Below are 22,971 nucleotides of genomic sequence, written 5' to 3' on the forward strand. Positions count from 1 at the left end.
AGGTGTACCATCTTTTTTGGAAAAACAACTATGTATAATGTTTTTAAGTTGGGATTTTAACTGAGTATGGGGAATAGAAGTATACAGTGTTGAAAAGTCATAGGTTGTAATGCTATTATATTCAGATAATAGTCTTGAACTAATTGTTTCCAAAAGATCTTTCAAATTTTTCAGGATCCACATTGAATTAATACCACTACGGGAGTAACAAGTGTTGTGGTAGGACTGCAGACCCTCTTTGACAGTTGTGAATATAGAAGTTAAAAGTTTTGAAAGAGGTTTGGTGGTACATTTTGCAGATCCAGCTATAAAAAGTTGTTTGTATGGATTCTTGTGGAGTTCAGGAATCCAGTACATAGATGGTAAATCACAATCATCGTCCTTGGTAGAGAGACCAAAAGAGCACAGATTTATGGTTTTCCACAATCTCTTCTTTGGAGAGTGTGGTAGCAGTATAGGTCTTATCACTGCTATTATTTTCTACGTCTACCTCTGATAATAAACATTGGATGTAAAATGTTTTGCAGACAAAAGCAATGTTGTTTTGGGCTTTGTCTACTATTACGACAACATATTTGTTATATATAGTAGACAATGTTTTTGATACGTCGGGGTCTTTAAAAACTGATGTAGCCTTGACACTCATTGACCTACTTAAAACCTCACGGCCTTTAACCACTCTGACAGAAAATCAATGTCTTCTTGTTCTCGTTTTATCCATTTTCTTGCATAGTCCTCCACGGCATCCATAAGAACTTTAAAGTTATAATTCCAATTTATGGAGCGTGATTCACGGTACTTGGGACCTTTAGAAAGGATATTACGCAGAGATTCGTTTTCGATGATGGTTAAATCTCCCGTAACGACGTGACCAGAAGGACCATATTTGAACGGAGAGGTTTTGCAAGAACAGTCAGGTGGTTTAGCCTTGAAGTCCTCAATCTCGAGATTCTGCAACAGCCTTTTATAATTGAAAATTTTGGATGCAATGGGTGAAGTATAGGAATATGAAATAATTGGTATGGATTTGTCTTTGAAATATGGGGGAATTTTGTTGGAAACGCTTTTGTGATGGAGGATGTTAGCCAAATTAATTGCAATTAAAGCATTAACTGGATAGATGGTAGTTTTCAGTTGGCAAATGCGCTAACAAAACATGGAGCTTCAGGACAAGACTTTTTAAAATGTTTCAAAACTGGATTAATTCAGTAAAAATTTCTCACAGGAATAAAGAACTGATATTGACTGTAGACAATAGGAGTTATAATGATACAAGTTTAATAGTGATAGACAACTGTTTGAATACTGCATTATGATACAAACAATCATTAATTAGTTATAGAGACACAATTTGGTAAATAGTAATAGAGACTTTGATAAAAGTGATAGTGACACTTCAGGCTTAAACTTTCATAACATTTGAATTCTTTATATGCCAGTGATTATGACACTCCTTAAACAATCATCTCACAAAGAGAAAGGGTTAGATTGTCAAAGACAAATACTGATTCAGGTTAATGTGAACAACTACAATACTAAGTAACACAGGAAGGGCCCTGCTGCATTTTTCAGTCTAAGAATTATATTGTTATTTTTTATGGATGCATGATTTTATTTTTAACTTTTGTTTAGTTGTTAGCTAAAGCTTGAACATTTGTTTTCAGGTAACTGTCACTTGATGGGTTTAGTTTAGTGTTGTCGGTAAAAGATATACTTTATCGCTATTTTTTTTAAATCGCTTTGATCTTGCTATACAATAATTTTCAATCTCACGCCAGTTGAGTGAGAATAAAAATTATCGCTAGTTTCTATGTCATTGCATGACATACAAGCAACAGTGTAGGAATATTTGACGAACCAAATAACCATCTGTTTGTTTACTGCATATGAAATAATGGCTAATTTGTGGCAATATTTTCTAGTCTACAATGGAAAATGATTAAATACAGTAACTTACCCGATTAAAATGAATAAATCCCAAAATTATTTAACAAATTTTAAACGTAACTGTCATAGTTAACCAATATTTTTTTAAAAAAATGTGTATCACAGATGCACAACATACATGACCTCACGTAGCATGTCGCTGAAAAATAGTCCCAAAATGAAATTTTGCAGTGCTTATAAAACTTACATATTTAGGTCAAGAAAACTGAAAATACCAGATTAGCATGAGAAACTCCCTCTCATTGAAAAAAAATATAAAATAAATCTAAAAATTAGTTGTGTTGTGAGTGGGCCTATTACCAGTTAGTTAGCAGGGGCCATAACCCCATAATCAATACCAACTATGACTCTAGTTATTGCATAAAAAAAGTGTCTACAAATGAGGATGACAAAGACAACAGGGTTGACAACAATCCAATACCATTACACAACTGCAATTTTTTTTCAAATAATATATACAGAATTTTTTTAGGAACATTTTTACATGCAGTGGTCTAACCTTGAACTGTGTTAGGGCAAGTATGGATACATCTTTCAAGCTTTTAACTTTGATTGGGGTTTGACATGTGACACAGTCAAAGAATTTGATCACAATAAATAAAGCCTCTCATCACATAAGAACAACATATTAAAATCAAATTAAGACTCCATAATCTCAAAAGAACTAATTTCACCTTTTTTTGCCATTCCAAGAAAGATTTTCCAATTGATTGAGAGAAAGAAAGCCTTTAATTTCTCAAAAAAATTCAAACTTTATCTACACTCCAAAATGCCAACTAGAATTTAGTTAATCCTGATTCGCTCATCTAATTCAATAAGCAACATTCAATTTTTGTACAAGCAGTCGTATTTTTTCTTGGATAAAATTTCCCAATGCTCAAAACTAAGGAACAATCATAATCAATATCCAGTAGTGTCAAAGGAGAAGATTTTTTTTAAAGGAAATAACATTGAAAATAGCAAAAAAAAAAAAAAAAAAAAAAGAAAAAAAAAAGTAAAAAAAAAAAAGAGTAATAACTCCAATAAGACTGAGCAGATAGATAGATCTCATCATGCTGTGCACTTTTACCTTATCCAAATTGCTAAACCTAAAGGTTTTGAAGATAAATGTGAAAAACTTCTGTCTGACCCCTATGTTCTATTTTTAGTAACATATTTGCCTTAACTCTAACATCCCTTAACACATTAACACGAAAATTTGACCACAGATAGATCTTATGCTGAACAATATTACCCTATGCCAGAAATTTGCTAAAGGCAATGGTTTTTGAGTTATTTGCAAAAAACTGCCTTCTGACCACTATGTTCTATTTTAAGTAACAGTGGCCAGTAGTCATTTTGTGTGGGATACCCTAAGGAACATATATGCCAACTTTCATTGAATTCTGTGCAAAGGTTTTTTGAGAAGATTTTCAAAGTTACACATGCAAAAAATGACCCAAAAAAAACTGTTTCAGGAGCTGTAACTCCTACATCAGTTGATGTATCATTTTGAAAATTTCGGCATAGGTCCATTTCATGATGCTGAACAATATTATCCTGCCCAAAATTTGCCAAAGGCAACGTTTTTTGAGTTATTTACAAAAAAAATGCTTTCTGTCCCCTATGTTCTATTTTCAGTAATGATAGCCATGTTTTTTTATGGATCAAAAATCCCAATGGTCATTTTGTGAAGAACACCCTAAGGAACAATCAAGCTAAGTTTAAAACCGTCAGTCAGGTAGTTTCAGATGAGATTTTTTAAAATTTGTCCACAATGACGAAAACGATGGACACCAATTGAAAGCATAAACTTACTTGGCCTTTGGCGAGGTGAGCTAAAAATAGCTAAAAACAACAAAAAAGGCAATAACTCCAACATGGCTTAATGGATTAAAACGAAAATTTGACCACAGATAGATCTCATCATGCTGAACACTTTTACCACATTCAGAATTAAGCTAAACCTAACTGTTTTAGAGATATATGCAAAAAACTTTTGTCGGACCCCTTTGTTCTATTTTCAGTAATGGCGGCCATGTTTTTGACAGATCAAAAATCCCCATATCAGTTCTATGCAGGATACCCAAAAGAACATTCATACCAAGTTTTGCTCTTATTGGTCAAGTTGTGTCACAGGAGAAAATTTTTGAAAGAAATAACATTAACAAGAGGCTCCCAGGAGCCAGAATTGATCACCTGGTTGACTTTTGCCTTTCAAGGGCAATAAATTAAACAAAAAGTTGTCCAACAATTTCGACTCAAGACTTTGATAGGACTAATCATAAGGATCATTTCAGCAATTGAAAGTTTATATCAATCATAGTTTTCCAGATACTGGCTGAAATCTGTAAAAAAAAAAACAAAAAACAATCTGTCATTTTTTCCCCTTTCAAGGGCAAGAACTCTTACAAGGAATCATCTGACAACTTTCATTCCTCAAGACTTTTGTAGTCTTAATAATAAGGATCATTTCAGCTATTGAAAGAATTTGACTAAACCTAACATTTTTGGAGAGTAATCAATGGAATCAAGGTTATAGCGATAATCAAAAGAATGTAATTCGGGGACAAAGACCAGACATGGTAAACAGATATACACAACAAAGAACATAAAGTAACTAAAATCATACATACAAAGTAACAAAAGCAAATGAGCAATATAAATACGAAAAACTACTGTCTGACACCTATGTTCAATTTTTAGTAATGGTGGCCATGTTTTTTGACAGATAAAAAATCCCCACATTAGTTCTATGCAGGATACCCCAAGAAATATTTGTATATGTACTAAGTTTGGTATCAATTGGTCATGTAGTGTTTTTTTTAATTTTATTTTTGGATCAAAAATCCCCACATTAGTTCTATGCAGGATACCCAAAAGAACATTCATACCAAGTTTGGTTCCAATTGGTCAAGTAGTTTCAGAGGAGAAGTTTTGAAAAATTGTTAACGACGACGACGAAAGACGCCAAGTAATGGCAATAGCTCACCTGGCCTTCGGCCAGATGAGCTAAAAATGATCTGAATGAAACCCAATTTTTGCAAGCCTGTTTTAACAGCAGGTCATTAAAATTTTGAAGATGGTCACATCCTATAAATGCTTAAATATAACAAATGAGTTGTTGAAGTAGTCAAAGGGAGCTCAAATATATAGAAAATATTTATTCACCAAAGTTTTACAAAATTGGTTGCAGTGTTTTTGTTATGTGTGGAGTGTGAACAAAAGACTGACAGACCCCCATAAAACCTAATATGTCTGGTCTACAAAGACAGGCGTAAAAAAAACTATAGTATGGGTTACAAATTACCTAAGGCAGTGACTTTTTTAGCCCTCACCATGTTCATCATTGACAAAAGACTTTTCAGAAATTCAGAAAAATTCTTACCTCAATCAAAAATATTACCAAAAAATATTGATGATTTTAAAAAAAAAATGTTTAAAAAAAACTAATAAATAGTTCAAGTGCCAGAAATGGCAATTTAAACAGGTGTCAAAATACACCAATTACACCAATCATGTCAATCTTTGGATCACTCTAATGCACACAGTTGAGGACAAGTTCCGCTGGGAATCTTCTTGTAAAATTTTCATCAAAATTACATCAAAGATTTATCATAATTCTTTTTTTTACATCAAATTAAGGTATGTATTTAGGAAATCATATACTGCTGTAAAAACGGCTAAGTTTAATAGGTAAAAAAAATCATTTTATATTGTAAATAATTTTCAAATTTCTCCGTAATAAAACATGCACATATTCAATATGTATACAAACACTGTGCAAAGTTGAAATTGTATTTGTTGAATACTTATTGAGTTAGGGATTACAAACAGAATGTACAACAGTAGGGAAAAATAATCAATCTGCTCCATAATACATGTAGTAGATACTCAATATAACATTAACAATGATTCAGCAAAGTTTGAACAATATTGACTCAATTTTTGAGGGGTTCCAGACCAAATAAAGTAAATGTAGGTACCATCAACAACATTTTGGGGCTGAATTCTACCTCTGGTATTTACGGCCTGTATTTACCATAATTTACCAGACTGGCAAACAAGATTCAAGTAGTAAATACTGGCAAATACTGGTAGATTGAACTTTTAAGTAAATTTATACCCTAAATTGTGAAAACAATATAAATTTTAAATAATTCTTTATCAATTGTACAAGTATTAAAATTGATGGCCAAATTGTATTTACAGTATTCCTTCATGAACATCTGTATATCATACCCAACCTTCCTATAAAATTACATCAAAATCCCTTGAGCGGTTTAAGAGTTGCACTTACAAGGTTTTAGCATGTAAAACCCTTAATTTGGATTATCTCCCTTTGGAGTCCATCAACTGTAATTATGTTCCTTAAAGCACATCTATATATGATGTCCAAACTGTCTTTGAAATTCATCAAAATCCCTTGAGTGGTTTAGGAGGAGTTGTGCTTACAAGGAATGTGGAATGATGGACAGACAGACAGACAGGGTGATTCCTATATACCCCCAAACTCTGTGTGGATATATTAAAAAAAATTAGCTAAGTAATTTAACTTATTTAAGTTTAACACTACTAATAATGATATTAAGGCACCTGTCTTCCTCCTATACCTACATGGAAATAACAATGGGTGTTTCCATAGTTAATAACAATAAAGTTTAAGGCTGTCCATGTAAAAATCTGGCAGATCCTATGATATGGTTGGCTCATGGTAAATTTTATCCCACTGAATTTTTGGTCAAATGTAATGTTTATATCAAACAAGTAGATATGTCAAATAGCAAAAGATTTTTTTTAATGTAACAATGGATGGCTCAGAAAAAGATTTTAAAGTTCCCTAATCTAACAAAACAACCAAATTTTGCACCAAAATAGAAAGTTATCACCCTTTTTCAATGAATTTCCTTGCTTTCTACATGTATATATTTTTTTCTCTGTAACCATTTCAGTTAATCGATCGAAGTACTAATGTACTGAATCAATTTATCTCAATCGTTTGAATTTATATGCCACAAATAACATCACATTACAGAATAAGGATAAAGTAAAGAGCTGTGATCAACTTCAAACGTAACTAAACAAAAATGAATTGTTGTGAAGGGTTAATATTGAGCTTCTTGGATTAAATTCACCATTCAGATTACAAATGACACTCAATTTATCTTTAAATTCACATGGCATTGTAGCAGTGTGCAAGTTGGTAATATTCAAGTCAAAACAAAATTGTCAGATAGTTTAAAATTGATAGATTGGTTTGCAGTGAATCTGATGAAAGTCAACCCTGATAAATTTCAGGTTATTGCCATTGGGCGAAAAACTTGTGATAAAAACATTTCTTTCCATCTTAACAATAATATTATAAAATGTGAGGATGAAATAAAACTTTTGGGCATAACAATAGATTACCAGCTAAAATTTCATAATCATATACATGTACATGTAGACAACATCTGTTACAAGCTAGACCAATCCCTCTCTGGACCTGAATCACAATGCAGCTGTGATTTATAGCTGCTGAGAAAAAATGTGACAAAAAAGTGTTACGGACAGATATACATTACTACAGAACATAATTTCCATAAAAATTAAAGAATAAAATTTTAAAAATAAAAATTAAGGTGTTCTATCTATATATAAAAGTTTTATGAAATTCTGTTTGGTAGTCTTAGAGGAGTCGCAACGACAAGCTGATACATGTACATGATGATTTTTAGTAAATATATAAGTTCAATGGGGCTTAACTCCCATAAAAATTAGACAATTTATATTTCTTCATAATATGCACAATGATATAAAGTGTTCTTGCTGCATACCAATTATCATGAAATTCAGTTAGTTGTTAATGAACAGTGGTGATGACAAACTAATACATGACGATTTTCAGTAAATTTCTATGTTCAAAGGGGCATTACTCCAATAAAAATCAGAGAATCAAAATTTCCTGACAATATGCACTATAACAAATGGTGTTATGGCTACATACCAAGTTTAATGAAATTTTTTGGTCGTTCCCTCCAAGGGACTCAAACTCGTACCACTGTGACATCTATGGCAACACCACCTGCACTAAGTCCAGCGCCCTAGGCCACTCGGCCAGCTAGGCTATATAAAAATATAGCTTTTGCTGCCCGGGTCATTCCTCCTCGTAGGATTAATCTAGGGCTGTAACTTAGTACACGATGTATGGTAGTAAAGGACAGTTCATTTAGGTGTTATTATGTAGGATAGAGGATCAAATTAATGATGCATGTCACAACAAATCATTATTATACAAATGTCTCAGAATGTGACAACTCTATTTGCTTCACTGCTCCATCGGAACAAATTGATACAGGGAAGATATGTAAACATATACATAAGGTGTTCTGCTATATACCAATTTAATGAAATTCAGTTGAATAGTTACAGAGGAGTTGTGATGACAAGATGAAACATGATGATTTAAGGTGAATTCCTAAGTTAAAAGGAGCATAACTCCCATAAAAACTAGAGAATCAAATGCACAACTACATATGGAGTTCTTGCTAAATACCATGTTTCAGGAATTTCTGTTGAGTAGTGTAAGAGGCTTACTATAGCAGGCTGAAGTGTTACGGACTGACAGACGGACAGAGTGACCCAACACCTAGACTTGATTCCACATTTGGCAACACAAGTAAAAAGGCCTCTTAACAGTTAAATGTTCTAAAAATGGTAGTGAAACACTTAAATAAACTGGGAAGGTTAACAGTTTATTACTCTTTGATCTTGTCCAACTTTAATTATTGAACCTGTCACTTTTGTAGTGAGGAAAATACTAATCAAATAGATAAAATTCAAGAAAAGGGTCCTTAAATTCATCTATAAAGATTACACCAGTCCATATGAGGAGCTTTTGACAAAATTGAAAAATACCATCACTGAAAATAAGAATAATAAGAAATATTGCAGTTGAAACTTATAAGATAATAAATAGACCGAGCCCAGTATATCCACATGACCTGAAATAAAAGAAAATGAATATAATTTCTGATATCAGAACACAGCAAAACTGCCCAGTGTCAGAACATCAAGGTATTGGTTGAATTCTGCAAAAACCTGGAATGACTTGCCAGTCCATTTTCACAAAGAATCCTCTTTTACTCAATTTAAGAATCTTCTGAAGTCATGCCATTGTTCTGCTTGCTGTTGATAACAACTTTGCTTACATGCTTTTAAATTGTTGTCTATTTACAGTGCTGCTTTTCCATTTTAATTTTATTTGCATTTGCTTCTATAATGCATTATACATTTTTTTTGTATGTTGACTAATAATCTGTGTATGTCCGCATGAAAAGGACTTGAACTATACACGTGATGTGTATTGTGATGTAAATGTTATTTATGTAGTGCAAGTATGTCAATTTTTCCTAGGAGCTTATTGTTGTACTGTATACAATTGACCTTAAACAAAACTTTTGTATTGTATCAATGGGTTCATTATTTCCACAATTTAAAGTGCAAAATTTTGTATTCCTTTTAGTTTGTTTTAGAAATATCCCAGATTATTTTAAAATTATGCTGTAAAGTCTGATTTGAATGCTTTAAACCTGTTATATAAAGAATTTATTGTTTAATATTACTTAAAGAAATGGCTTTGAAAATAGGATTTCCAACCATTCTTTTTTTTTTATTTTTTAAAAATTTGCCTGACTTTTACATGGACAGCCTCTCAAAGCTAAAATGTTTTACTAAACAGGACTAGAAACATAGTACATATTTTGTATTTGAATAATATAACACTTCAGTGGTTGACAATGTTAGAAGTTAAATAGCAAAAAGTGAATGCTAATTTTTAGTACAGAAATGTTAATATATGGCTAGCCAATTAAATCTTAATTTACATACAATATCTTTTAACATTTCATATATAAATAGAACACGTGGTTTTATTTACTAACAATGATACAACTTTACCTACTTGAAGAGATCATTATAATACATACCTTTGAAAATAATGTACAATGTAGCAGATTAACGCTATTCGGTTACAGAAAGACAGTAGAGTCCATTTGTTGGATATAAAAATCAGAAAAACTGGAACTAAAAGGGACGGGAGTTCCTGAACAAACCAAGCTAATTTGGCGTTAAATGAGTACCCCCATCCGGATCTTGCATAACGACCGTAAGGAGCACTCACAACTTGTAGAACAAAAACTACAATGATCGAAGTCGCAAAATACGAGTAAGATAAGTAGTTTAAAATGTCATTATCAACAGAAATTATTTTTTCCCACCAGTATTGAACATCAACCATCTCGACGGCAATTAAGTGTGGATCACGTGAGTAGTATTTACCAACGTCACGTGATCATAATTAAAGTCCATCTAAGAATCTGGCGAAACATTAACCCTGTCGAGGATTCGAACAGAGTCAACAATATCAACATTTCTAAAAACAATGTTAATATGGACATCACATTTACAATTAAACACACACACACACACACTTAGGCGAAATGGGAATAATTTTATGTACCTAATTTGATAGCTAAGGCGAAATGGGAACAATGGGTACGTCCAGGATTAAAGGGTCCTCCGAATGCAGGGAATCTTTTATGAAATTACAAGTTCATTATATTGTTTTTTTTTTCTTCAAAATTTACGACCCGATTAGTTTCCAACGAAATATGTTAGGTCTCAATTAATCTAAGAACAATTATACCCCCACCACACACACATGCACGCAATATATTTTTATATATTTATTTATTTTTGTTATATTTTTTCTTAAATAAAAAAAATGTCAATACCACGTAAAAAAATCTATTACGGTACATTTCATGTAGGGCATCATATACATGTGACAGGTTTTGTTGAATAAATTCGCTATTTATTGTGAAAATTGGCAATTTAAAATAAATATTGAGAAGACAAAAGTTCTAATATTTTCTTGTGTATGAATTCCACAAAACTTGATTTTTTTTATGAACAAGAATGAATAAGAACTATCTTGGTATAAATTTTCCAGACGTGGCTCCCTTCTGAAAACACGAAAGTACTTATATGACCAAGGTATAAAAGGTATGTGACCTAACATACTAGCACATGACAATACACCTGGCTATACCCATGAAACCTAATTACACCTTAAAACACGTGGAGTAGATACGTACGTAAAAGTCGAAGAGCTGTTATCATTTTGTTTCATTTACTTCATGCTTTACTTTAGTAGTGATTATTATCAAATATATGTTCTTATATAATTATTCTGTTATTAAATCAGATATAGATTTTGTTCTAGCCACCTGTCCACATGATTGCATGCATTTTTCTTAACCGTGTCCTTTTCCGTATTAATGCAAATTTTAAGTATTTTCTTCATACTTGAATTAGGTTCCACTATATAGATAGGTCACTGCAGATAACTTTATGACAATTTGTGGAAATAAAGCTATATTGAGACACTTAAACAAGCAAATCTAACAGCTTTTTCCTGTACAAAGTACATATTTTTCAAAACCTTATATTACATGTATGGAGATCCATATAAATAAGATAGATATTCTTTTCTATTTTGTTATGAAAATCTGTAGCCATGGTACATAATAAAAATATACATCAGTTTTCATAACAAATTTTGGGTGCCTTCCCTAAATTAATTGTAAAGAAAACAGGTTTTCTAAAATATCAGGCACTTAAAAACTTGCCAGAAAAAGTAAGTTGGCATGGTATTATTGTAAAAAAAACAAATAAAAGGTGTACCTTTTGCTGCTCATTTGTTCATGATTTTAATTCTTAAAGTTCCTGCGAAATTTTGCAATTTTGAAAAATAGCCTGTTGGTGCAGGGTAGAGAACCAAATCCGGTGAGGACCTGAATCTTTCCGGATAGCTTTAAGCATGCATTTTACACGTCTTCACCTTCACTAGTATTGTATCTATTTATGTACGATTGTTCTACTACTCACAATCAATATTTCCACCAAGTATTACCTCATATTTTTAAGTTTTACAAAATGGTCAGTTTTGTGTAAGAAACGGTGCACCTAAATTAATCCCATCTGTACAATGCAACCTTAAGGAGAAGGATTTGTTTTTACATAGAAATATTTTGTATAATTTTCGGAGTGATGTAGTTTGTCTTAGAACAGATATAATACCTGTTTAAACACTTTCTAGTAAGTTGTGATCTTGTAAAGTGTCCCAAACAGAGTCGGCTTACTGTTCAGTAGGTTGATTAAAGATAAGCTAATGGTCAATAATGATTGTCTATTTTGGCCATTTGTGTGTTTTTATAATGCATGGCTAATGTTCCTGTACTAGACACCATTGTTGAAATTATATTCTAAGACTTTATCGTTTATGGATATGTTAATGTACCCGTCTTTGGAACTATGTATCCAGAAACTAAGCGATTTTACGTGACACATAGATATCTATGGAATAACGTGTAGCAACTGAGAAATGCAGTTAGTTGAGACTATCGTGTACCTAAGGATATTTGTTTCAATAATTGTGACTTAAATTGATTTTTTTTAAATGTCCTTCGTTATCAGAAGGTGAATTTAAAAATAAAACAAAGAGCTCAGTATTAACCATTTATAACAATAACCCATACTTTAAAAAGAAAATGGGATTATCTTCGGACTCCTTTTTAATTGAATGATATGTAATAGTGTCCACTTGAACCGACCAGACAGGTGTTTAAAGCATGCAAATTGGCCTCCAGCCTGTTCTTAATGAAAACACGGCTTATACCCTTTTTTAAAATACTAATGACAAAAATACATGCAAACAAGATTTATTTACAATTCATAAAAGATACATTCGAATTCTTCTTTTAAATCTTGTAGTAACATTTAATACATGTACATACTTTATCTTATATGTTTCTTATTCAACTTCAATGTTATTTTTAACTCAAGGAAACAACAATTTTGTTCATATTTCGATATTCATTAACATTCCATAGTTTTTTATCGTGTGTTGAAATCGCCATTCAGAGTCAGTGTACACTAGTCCTAATTTGGTCTATCCCCCTATCACAATGACTTCATGTAGGCTGGATTTCAACTGCAAAGACTAGTACAGCCTAAAAATGTAAAACATAATAAAAAAATGATCATTTTCATTCATATATATAAATATAATGTTCATTGTAATTCAGTACATGCACTGGAGCATATTTCCAAAATTCAAAATTAATTCTGGAAAGATGATACATGTATGTACTGCAGATATATACAGTATGCTCAATATTTGTGGGTATGATTGCTTGTTTCACACCAAAATAGTAACCGAGTTTTTTGCATCCCTACTACTTGGAGAAGCTGAGTCCAGTGTTTTTTTGACTGCTTAGTCACTTCAAATGTCTTATATGATTGTCTAATTCTAGTCTATTATTTTCTCTACACTTTAATTTAGAGAAAGTAGGAGGAAAATGTATTCCATATTTTTCCACAAAGCTGTATTAAAGAAAATGGTGTATTTTTACCAAAACTTTTTGAAATTCTTACATTTTTATACTTAGAAGAAAGGAAAAATGTTGAAAAATGTACTAACTTCATTGCTGACTATTGTGCTTGTGTGCTCCTTCTGGCTTATGTCACTAAATCATCTCCCCGAACTTATTCTACACTTCACAGCCTTCATCCTGAAAGTTAAACAAGGATTTAACAGTTCCTTCATGTTGAAAATACTTGGGCTTGTGTTTGACTGAGAAGTACAATCTGAATATAATTACACATACATGTATGCAGACAGTGTACATCAATCAATACAAATACATGTACATTGTACATACATGTATAGAACAAAAACAATGAAACACAAAACATTGATGATAATGTAACGTTGATAAAAACAAAAATATGATATTAATGTTTTATAGTAGTACAATGAGGTATTGAGTTTTTTTGCCCCCATCAAATCATCGATTTTGAGAAGGCTTTTGATTCAATTGAATGGGATTTTATTAAAAAAAAGCACATCAAAATTTTAATTCTAGTGAATCTCTTTGCAACTGGGTCAATATTTTATCAAGGGGCAAAAAGTTGATATTTATGTATTTCAATTTTAGTTACTGCTTTATTGTTTTGATTTTATATTCTTATTTATTTGAAGAAATAACACAATATATGATATAGAAATTTAATGAAGCTCTTGACAATTTATTTAAACATTTTAAGTGAAAAACAACACTTTTTTCTTGTAATTATGAAAAAGTATTCATTTATACACTTTTTCTTTTCAAATTTATCATCTGTGTAATTAATACTGTAAAGGTATTACAATAATTTTTTGAGCACATACTTTCCCCGTAAGTCATGGACAAGACAAATTTAAATAAATTTGAAAACGCTCAGGCACATGTTTTTGCAACAAGAGAAACATCATGATACAAATACAATAATAATTGAACATTCTTAGAAATTCAAGTCGCAACCCTCTGTAAAGAGTTTTTACAGACGTTTGTAAATTAGTTCCGGATAGTTCTGGTTCTTAGATTTGAAATGTAGTTAAATATGTTAATGCAATTTATTTCACATTTGAGATGGAAGCTAGACAAAAATGGCAAAAACCGTAGAATCAGTTAGAATAATGTTAGATCAGGTTCATCAAAAACAAATCTTTGTCGTTTTGGAGTTTATCGTGGATCTAAGTTTATCGGCTTTGGTATGGGTTTTGAAAGAGTAATCATGGGAACCAAGGTTATAGCGGCAATCAAAAGAATGCAATCCAGGGACAAAGACCAGACATGGAAAACAGACATACACAACAAAGAACATAAAGTAACTAAAATCATACATACAAAGTAACAAAAACAAATGAGCAATTCGACTCCACTAAAAACTGGGAGCATGGACCAGGTGCACCGGTAGGGTAAGCGTCCTCTGCTTTTCTAGAAACACCCGCCGAGTTGCTCATAAAAAGTCAGGTCCGGGGTAGACAAACGAGGAAAGGAAAACTATGACCCGTTGAATAAATCAATGTTCATGGTGCAGATGGATACACCATAACGATCCACGAGTTCATGATGTCAACCATAAAACTTCTGTAGTGATGACTTCAATCTTGTAGCAACATAACCCTGTTCCAGAAGCCTATTTATTATAGTTCTAGCACGATACAAAAAGTCTGCGTAGTTTCGGCAGGCTCTGGCATAACGTATGAGTTGTGATATGAACACTCCATACGCAGGTGCAGAAGGGATGTTGCCACAGATGAAAGGAAAGTTGACAATTCTGAATGAAAAGTCATCACGTTTGTCGTAAAGTTTGGTCAACAGTTTTCCTTTACCATCGATTTCTAAGTGTAGGTCAAGATATGAGGCTGACTTCACAGTGTCTGTAGTATCTTTTGGGTAAATGCGATGTATCAAATCCCCGAAATTAGGATTGTTTAAAGACAATACGTCATCTATATAGCGGAAAGAATACTTAGACTTCTGTCCGAAATGGTTATCTTCGTAGCGTCCAGTGCTTTCGTTCTTTTTTTTTTCTATTTAATGCGTTCAATACCATTGGCACAATCTGCATTGTAAAGTTCCCACTCTCCAAACAGCTGATCACGAGGTGATAAATAGTTACAGTTGGCCCCATAAGTAAGTAATTAGTTCGGAGAATAAATCCAGTTGGTCAGTCTGTCAGTCTGGCAAATTAGTTTTTCGCACTTTTTTCGTCATGCTTGATATTTGATACACTGCTTCACCATAACAATTTTGTTTCGGTCTGTTGATTTTTTTGCTGAGTTTTGGCCCTGCAGTATCATTTTCGCCATGCTTGCAGATATTTCATACATTGCTTAACCATGACAAGTTGCAGGTCAAGTTCAAATTTCGTTACGGTCCGTTGTTATGGCCGATGGACATTGAAAATTTACGCAATGAACATAGTTTTCCGCTTTTTTTTGTTATCATGATTGTAGATTTTATTTTACATTAAGTATTTGGTACATTGCTTAACCATGACAAGTTACAAGTCAAGTTTGAATTGTGTTCTCTTCCGTTGTTTTTTGTTTTTGTTTTTTGTGCTTTTTTTGTATGTTTTTTTTTTTGGTTTGTTTGTTGTGTTTTTTCTTTTCTTTTTTTGCTTAGTTATGACCATTGGACTTCTTCAGGTGGAATTCCGATAATCTCTGAATGCTTGGTTTTATCACGCCATACATGATACTTGTGTTCATTTGCACTTGATACTTTTATTTAAGCGTGTACTATTGCCCCTCGAATGACACAATGGATGACTGTAATGATTGTAATTATTAAAACAAATACTAGTGAGATATATGACAAGCAAAAGTGGACAAAAATGAGCATTTTCTAATATAAAAAATGATTTTTAATATTACAAATTCATTTTCCAATATTACAAATTAGATTTCTTTTATCACAAAACACATTTTTAATATTAAAAAATCATTTTTTAATATTAAAAATTCAATTGAATTTCTAATATTAAAAAACGATTTCTTAATATAAGAAATTGATTTTCTAATATTAGAAAATGGATTTGTCGCATTTAGTTGCGATTTTTTAATATTAGAAAATCATTTCGTAATGTTAAAAAATGTGACTGATTTTCTAATATTACAAATTCATTTTCTAATATTACAAATTCATTTACAAATATTACAAAATGTGTGATTATTTTATAATATTACTAAATCAGGAATTTGTAATATTAGAAAATTAATTTTTAATATTAGAAAATAAGTGTTTTCTAATATCAAAAAATGATTTTTTAATATTACAAATTCATTTTCTTATATTACAAATTAGATTTCTAATACCACAAAACACTTTTTTAATATTAAAAATTCAAAAATTCAAAATTCAAAAAAGATTTTTTAATATAAGAAATTGATTTTCTAATATTAGAAAATGGATTTGTCGCATTCAGTTGCGATTTTTTAATATTAGAAACATCCTACCTCCAGGGTGGACTCAAAACCCTGACTTGGGAGGATGTATTGGAAAATGAATTTATAATATTAGAAAATGAATTTGTAATATTAGAAAATAAGTGTTTTCTAATATCAAAAAATGATTTTTTTAATATTACAAATTCATTTTCTTATATTACAAATTAGATTTCTAATATCACAAAACACTTTTTTAATATTAAAAATTCAATTGAATTTCTAATATTAAAAAACGATTTTTTAATATAAGAAATTGATTTTCTAATATTAGAAAATGGATTTGTCGCATTCAGTTGCGATTTTTTATTATTAGAAAATCATTTTGTAATGTTAAAAAATGTGCCTGATTTTCTAATATTTTGTAATATTACAAATTCAATGTGTAATATTACAAAATGTGTGATATTTTATAATATTACTAATCAGGAATTTGAAATATTAGAAAATGAATCTTTTATATTACAAAATATTGATTTTTGTCAACTTTGGCTTGCCATAGAAATAATTAACGTTTTTAATGGTAATTTAATGGAAAGATCTCTACCATAAGGACAACAAAACCCCCAGCATTGTTAGAATTGGCCAAGGCCCCACTGATATTTCTCTTCTCCAACACCTCCATTTATAGTGTTTTCTGCACAATATAAACATGAGAATTAGTTTATAAGTGGGTAAAATCAAGTTGATCTTGAACAATTAATTCTAGTCTCTATGCTACTTCTTGACAATTTAAAATGGGTTTTAAATTTTGGGTTCCTTGATTTAATGGATCTTTCCGTGTATCTTGATTTAAAATATTGTCGGCATCAACGACTAGACATTTGGTGTCCGCGCACTGGTTACTTGAGTATATACGCGGACATACATCTCTAAATTGTCCCACAGGATTAAACACCGCAAGGACATAACCGTTAGAGAATAATAAAGGTTTTGTATTCAGAGGGATATCGGATAAAAAATGTCTACTGTGGCAATAAATAAAAGAATTACACTTTCGACGTAACGGCCTGAACATTTTTATAAATGCTGCTGTTCTGAAATGCACGAAACATGACAGATTCATCAGAATCATGGTTTCGGGGTTGGGTTACTATTTTTTATATGCTTGTGTAGAATTTTGCAAAAAAGGAGCAAATAATAACCTAGAACCGGAATAACTGCCCCTTTCTGTAAATATTTGGATCCGCCCTGCATGAAATGTGAAGACTTTCTTTCGACAGGCACTCATCACCCCTTTTTATGTTTTACTTTTTAGGATTGATACCTGTATCCAGAGACATAAATATGTAGTCTTGAAACGAGCACCTGTGACTGAATCGGAAACTGGATAATGTTCAATGCTAACCGATCATTTCATGTAAACTTCCCGTTCTCATACAAGAAACGCGCGTAGAACACACGTGTATGATATTTAAGTGGTATATTTTTAGCTCGTATGGAGCTAGAACTATGACGCTAATAAGTAATAAGACCAAGAAGCCTTTTTCAGGGCCAGACAAATTTTGCAATGGCAATACAGATAAAAAATATTACTGCCTACCACAGTAAAGAAGTCGGAAGTGTAAACGTCCAGAATATTAGAGGGAACTCAATTTTTGTACAAATCTCATTAAACCATCTTACTTATTCAAGAACATTGGCTCTTCAAATACGAAGAAAAAGAATTCCCCAACCTATTTTAAAATTATGAAACTTACTGTAGGTACACAAATGAATCTGACAAAACCTCACACGCTAAAAGGATACGGTGATGTAGCAATCATATGGAAAATATTTCCATACGTTAAACGGCTTCAGGCGGTAATGAACGCATATCGCAGTCATGGAAGTAGAGTCCAAACAAAAGCCACTCAGCCTGATCCACGTGTACATACCAAGCAAAGGTCGACAGAGGCGCTTGACACATGATTTCAATCGTTCGAGACGAAACCGAGGCTACAAAGTATTTCATCGAAGCGAGAAAAATGATGGCAATTGCTGGATTCAATCTAAAACCATGGGCATCCAATTGCGAGAAAATACGCGAATAAGTAGTATACATGTGGGAAACGCTTATTATTTTTCGGGTGATGCAGGGTGATGCTCCCCAATGCGCATGCGCATGACGTCACATCCGGTAGTGGCCATGTACCGGAAGTGACTGGTAGGGGAGAGGGGACCGGAAGTGGACATTGGGAGACTGGAAGTGGCTTACGTGGGGGACCAATAACGGGAACGAAGGATATTTTGATCTAGAGGGGGGCTTACAGGTTAGGAGGGAGGAAACGACCTCCATAGGTATCCTCATTAAGTGTCCTTATTAGTGTCATTATATAGTATACTATAAACAGGTAAGTATAAAAAAGGGAGTATTACGACTAGACTAGAGTTACCTTTCCTCGTTTATATATTTTGTTTATTTCTACATTTTCATTTACATTAATTGTTTTTTAATTATTTTTGTAAATTATTTGTTTATGATTTCGTTGTCTTTGTGTAATAATGTCAAATTGAATGGGCACTTTGAGTAGATTTTAAATTTTGATTCGAATTTCTTTGTGTTCACTTGATTGTGTAATTTGAATAGATGTCTTACGTATTAGACAGATGTTTGAAACTTCCCATTTTACTGGTGATTTCAATAGCCCATATATTGATTTTAACCGCTTTTTATTGAGCTTTATGACTACATTTCAGGTGTAAGGACATGTTGTGCAATGTTTACCACTCAGACATTAATTTTTATCGTTGTTTTAATTATTTTTGTTTAATTATTGTTAATATTTTTTGTATTCAGTTTGAAATTTTGACTAACCACTAATGATTATCCTAACAATTGTAAGGTGTACAATTGATGTTTACATTTGGAACGTTAAGAGCTTTTGAATGGTGTATTGCCCTTCATTTTTATTATAATTAGATTTTTATAGTCGACCATTTCATCACCTATTACAGACACACTCAACCTTTTCATCGATCATATCCGTGTTATGGGGCTCTATTGGGTAAACCGATTTCTTTTTCATACTTTCAATGTTAACATGTCGCGTGTACTAGATTTGACCCGTTATGGAGTTCTATTGGGTAAACGATTGATTTGTTGATTTTTTTTCTCTCCATGATTTCATTCGTGGTTTGTTTCCTTCGCCCCCCTTTTTTTTGGTTTAAGTATGATGGTTTTTTATAAGAAGATTGAACTTTTTATTGTTATAATATGTTTTCAAGTTACTTACATTCAAACTTTGGCCCGTGTTATGATGCTCTGATAGTAAATATGTTTGTTATGCTGTCGCTAACGATTTTAATAGGTGCTATCGGTTTTGAGCTACCCTGTTTGTAAGGAGGCCTTTCTTTAGTATAGTTTTATTACAGAACAAGATGTTTTTTCTTATATATTTTATTTACAATTCATATTCATTGTTCCATTCGTCGGGATGTCGTCTGTATTTCAAATCCGGGTCCTCCTCAATTGTCTGTTCCATCAAGTGTTCTTCATCCCTTTTGAATGACACTTCACGATCCGATGTCCTTACGATTCCGCTTTAATATGAGTATTCTTGCCGTCCGAGTATAATTAGCATCAAAACTGTTTTTTTCCACTATTTAACCTTCACTTCCTTTTTTTCCTCGGTAACATTACTTCTGGTGGTGTTCGTTTTATTTCCCATATAGCTCCTCCTTTTTCTTGATGAACTATCCTCTCAGGTTCTGGCATCGTAGATCTATATGATTCATCTAGTCGAACTTTTGTAACTTTCTTGATTTCTTAAGGTCATCGATTCTTATACAAGGATGCACGATATTCAGCTCTGGTTTCTACTAGTATTTGATATTCTGACGTTGTACGTTTTACGTTCTTAATACCGTTACACGATCTTTATTCCGAAATCCTCTCTACACAGTTTATAAGTGTCACATCTGTTTCATTGGCTTTTTTCTTTCCTTTCCTCCATCTGGTCTACCACAAGGTCTTTTTTGGGCTTCTCTTTCTTTTGTCAGTTCATTCTTTGGTTTGTATTATGCCCTTCATGTCGTCAATTGCACGTGTATGGCATCACGACTGGTGATCTCTTCTAAATGAATCCGTCGACAGGTAACTATCTTGTAAATCTTTATTGCTCCGAGTGCGTCCATCTCCTTTGCGAGTCGGCCAAGAAATGACCACATATCCTTTTTCTTCTCTATTTATACTTTTCCTCATCCAAGAACATGGAAAAATTAAAAATGTTGCTTCTCGATCTCAGGTTGTCGGGAGTGCCCTGTTTCATGACGATCAATAAATATCTGTGGGGTTTGGCGGTGGCATGTTCGTACGATTTCATAAAGTACTTTGTCTTTTTGGGAAACATTTGTTGGGCCTTGGTCATGGCCTGTGATACGTCTCTAGGATTTTTAAAAAGAACCAGGTAATGAACATTCAGACTGATGGTTTTGTGATACTTGTTTTTGTTGAACAGATTCTGGACCAACAACACGGCACTTATATTTTTATGGTGAGAATATTTCGTGAAGAGATGCGAGATAGATTCAGTGACCAAATTCATCATATGTCTAGAACAAGCAAGTGTCTCTGTCTGGGATCCAAGGTGTCAAGGTCGGGAAGTTCTTGTACAAAGTCGACATCCTCCATGGATCCACAAATGGTCTGGTACACATCGTAGCACCACGTTATTCGATCGGGTCTAGGCATCATCATGTGCTTCACGTTTTGTACGAATCGACGTACAAACATCGTTTTTCCACTCCCGGTGGGTCCTGCTATGACGCTGGTAAAGGGATGGGCCCACGGCATGAAATGGTCGTCCAAGTATCCTTTGGGTACGACGAAAGCAAGGCGATCGTATGTCGCATGTATGAAAAAGTTTCCGTCAGCTGGGTCCTTTGGAAAGCTTTCTAGAGTTTTATCCTTGATCGATTGGCGTAGCCCTTTCATCGAAGTATAAGGATCTTGGTGTAGTTCATTCATCAAAGTATCTTGGTTTTCTTTCTCTAACCCTAGTTCTTTGACCCGCACGCTAACTATCTAAATCTAATACTGACCCAAGTCATAACCCCGAACCCGAACAAGTAACGACCCCAATCCCCATAACAAACTCTGTGTGTGACTTTCATAAAGTCTAAGACCTGACATAGACCTAACTCTAGACTTAATCATAACCCCTGCCTACCATAAACCTAGACAACCATAATCCTAGACAAACAGCAACATCCGACCTCAACCTTAACATAATCATAATCCTAAATCTACACATAACCATAAACTTAACCCTTACCATAGACCCGATCCTTGATCTAACTGTTGACTCTATCAACTGTCTTGGTACTGGACCTTATCTGAAATTCAGACCCTAACCCTAGCGCTAACTTTATCATGACAGTATCTTTCACCTTTATACAATCTCGGGGTTAGGGTTATAGAGAGAAAAATAGAAAAAGAATCAGATCAATACGGATGAGACTTACAGATCACTAGAGACTTGGGATTTTAGTTCGTGTTAACACAATAGAAAAAAACTACCAGAACAAAGATTAGGGTTAGGGCTAGGGTTAGAGTAAGGGTTAGAGTCGGCGTTAGAGTTAGGGTAAGAGACATGGTTAGGGCTATGGTGAGAATAATAGAAAATGAAATAGAACAATATGGAAACGACTAACAGAACACTAGAGATAAGGGTTAGAGTAAGGGTCAAGGGTTAGTGATGCGATAATAGAAAAACAACCACAGCAAAGATTAGGGTTAGAGTTAGGGTCAAGGGTTAGGATTAGATAATAGAAAAACAAACGGAAAAAAATTAAGGTTAGGGTAGGAGTCGGGGATAGGGTTAGGGTAAGCCTTGGGGTAAGAGTTAACACAGGAGAAAACAGTCAGCACAATGATACGGAATAGACCTAAAGAACACACTGTCACATGACTTAGGGTTTGGGTTGAGGAGGTGTAAGGGTTAACATAGAACAGACAGAACTGTTGAAGATTAGGGTTGGCAATAGAAAAATTGTCAAAACAAAAGTGAAGACTAGACCTAAAGAACGAACTACAAATAATCACAGTTTTAAGCTAGATAATGTGTTAGGATAGGGTAAAGTTGGTGTTGAGTAAACATAGAAGAGACCGGGTTAAAGAGAGCTAGGGTAAAAGCTAGGATAAGTGTTATAGTGAGGGTTATAAGTCACGGGTTAGGGTAAGATTC

General features: G+C 33.0%; 1 protein-coding gene and 1 long non-coding RNA gene across 3 annotated transcripts in view; both read right to left on the reverse strand.

Moving 5' to 3' along the window:
- Nucleotides 1–10,237, reverse strand: part of LOC148623280 (3-oxo-5-alpha-steroid 4-dehydrogenase 1-like) — a 30,072-nt gene extending 19,835 nt beyond the window's left edge. The window contains exon 1 of the mRNA XM_088565012.1: nucleotides 9,894–10,237. Coding sequence (XP_088421138.1) covers nucleotides 9,894–10,204 — 311 coding nt within the window. The 5' untranslated portion in view covers nucleotides 10,205–10,237. The remainder of the gene's footprint in view (nucleotides 1–9,893) is intronic.
- A 2,436-nt stretch (nucleotides 10,238–12,673) lies between these two features.
- LOC148623281 (uncharacterized) lies at nucleotides 12,674–18,671 on the reverse strand. 2 transcript variants are annotated; one of them, XR_015919408.1, is made up of 3 exons: nucleotides 18,505–18,671; nucleotides 13,451–13,541; nucleotides 12,674–12,980 (listed from the first exon to the last, which is right to left on the reverse strand). It is a non-coding gene; the product is annotated as an uncharacterized LOC148623281 (long non-coding RNA). The 2 variants fall into 2 exon arrangements; XR_015919407.1 differs by lacking the exon at nucleotides 18,505–18,671 and having other exon boundaries at nucleotides 13,451–16,403.
- Nucleotides 18,672–22,971: the final 4,300 nt, after the last annotated feature.

The sequence above is a fragment of the Perna viridis genome, chromosome 2, assembly GCF_037379345.1.
Source record: "Perna viridis isolate PV_CMFRI_1.1 ecotype Kerala chromosome 2, ASM3737934v1, whole genome shotgun sequence".
In the NCBI taxonomy this organism is placed as follows: Eukaryota; Metazoa; Mollusca; class Bivalvia; order Mytilida; family Mytilidae; genus Perna; species Perna viridis.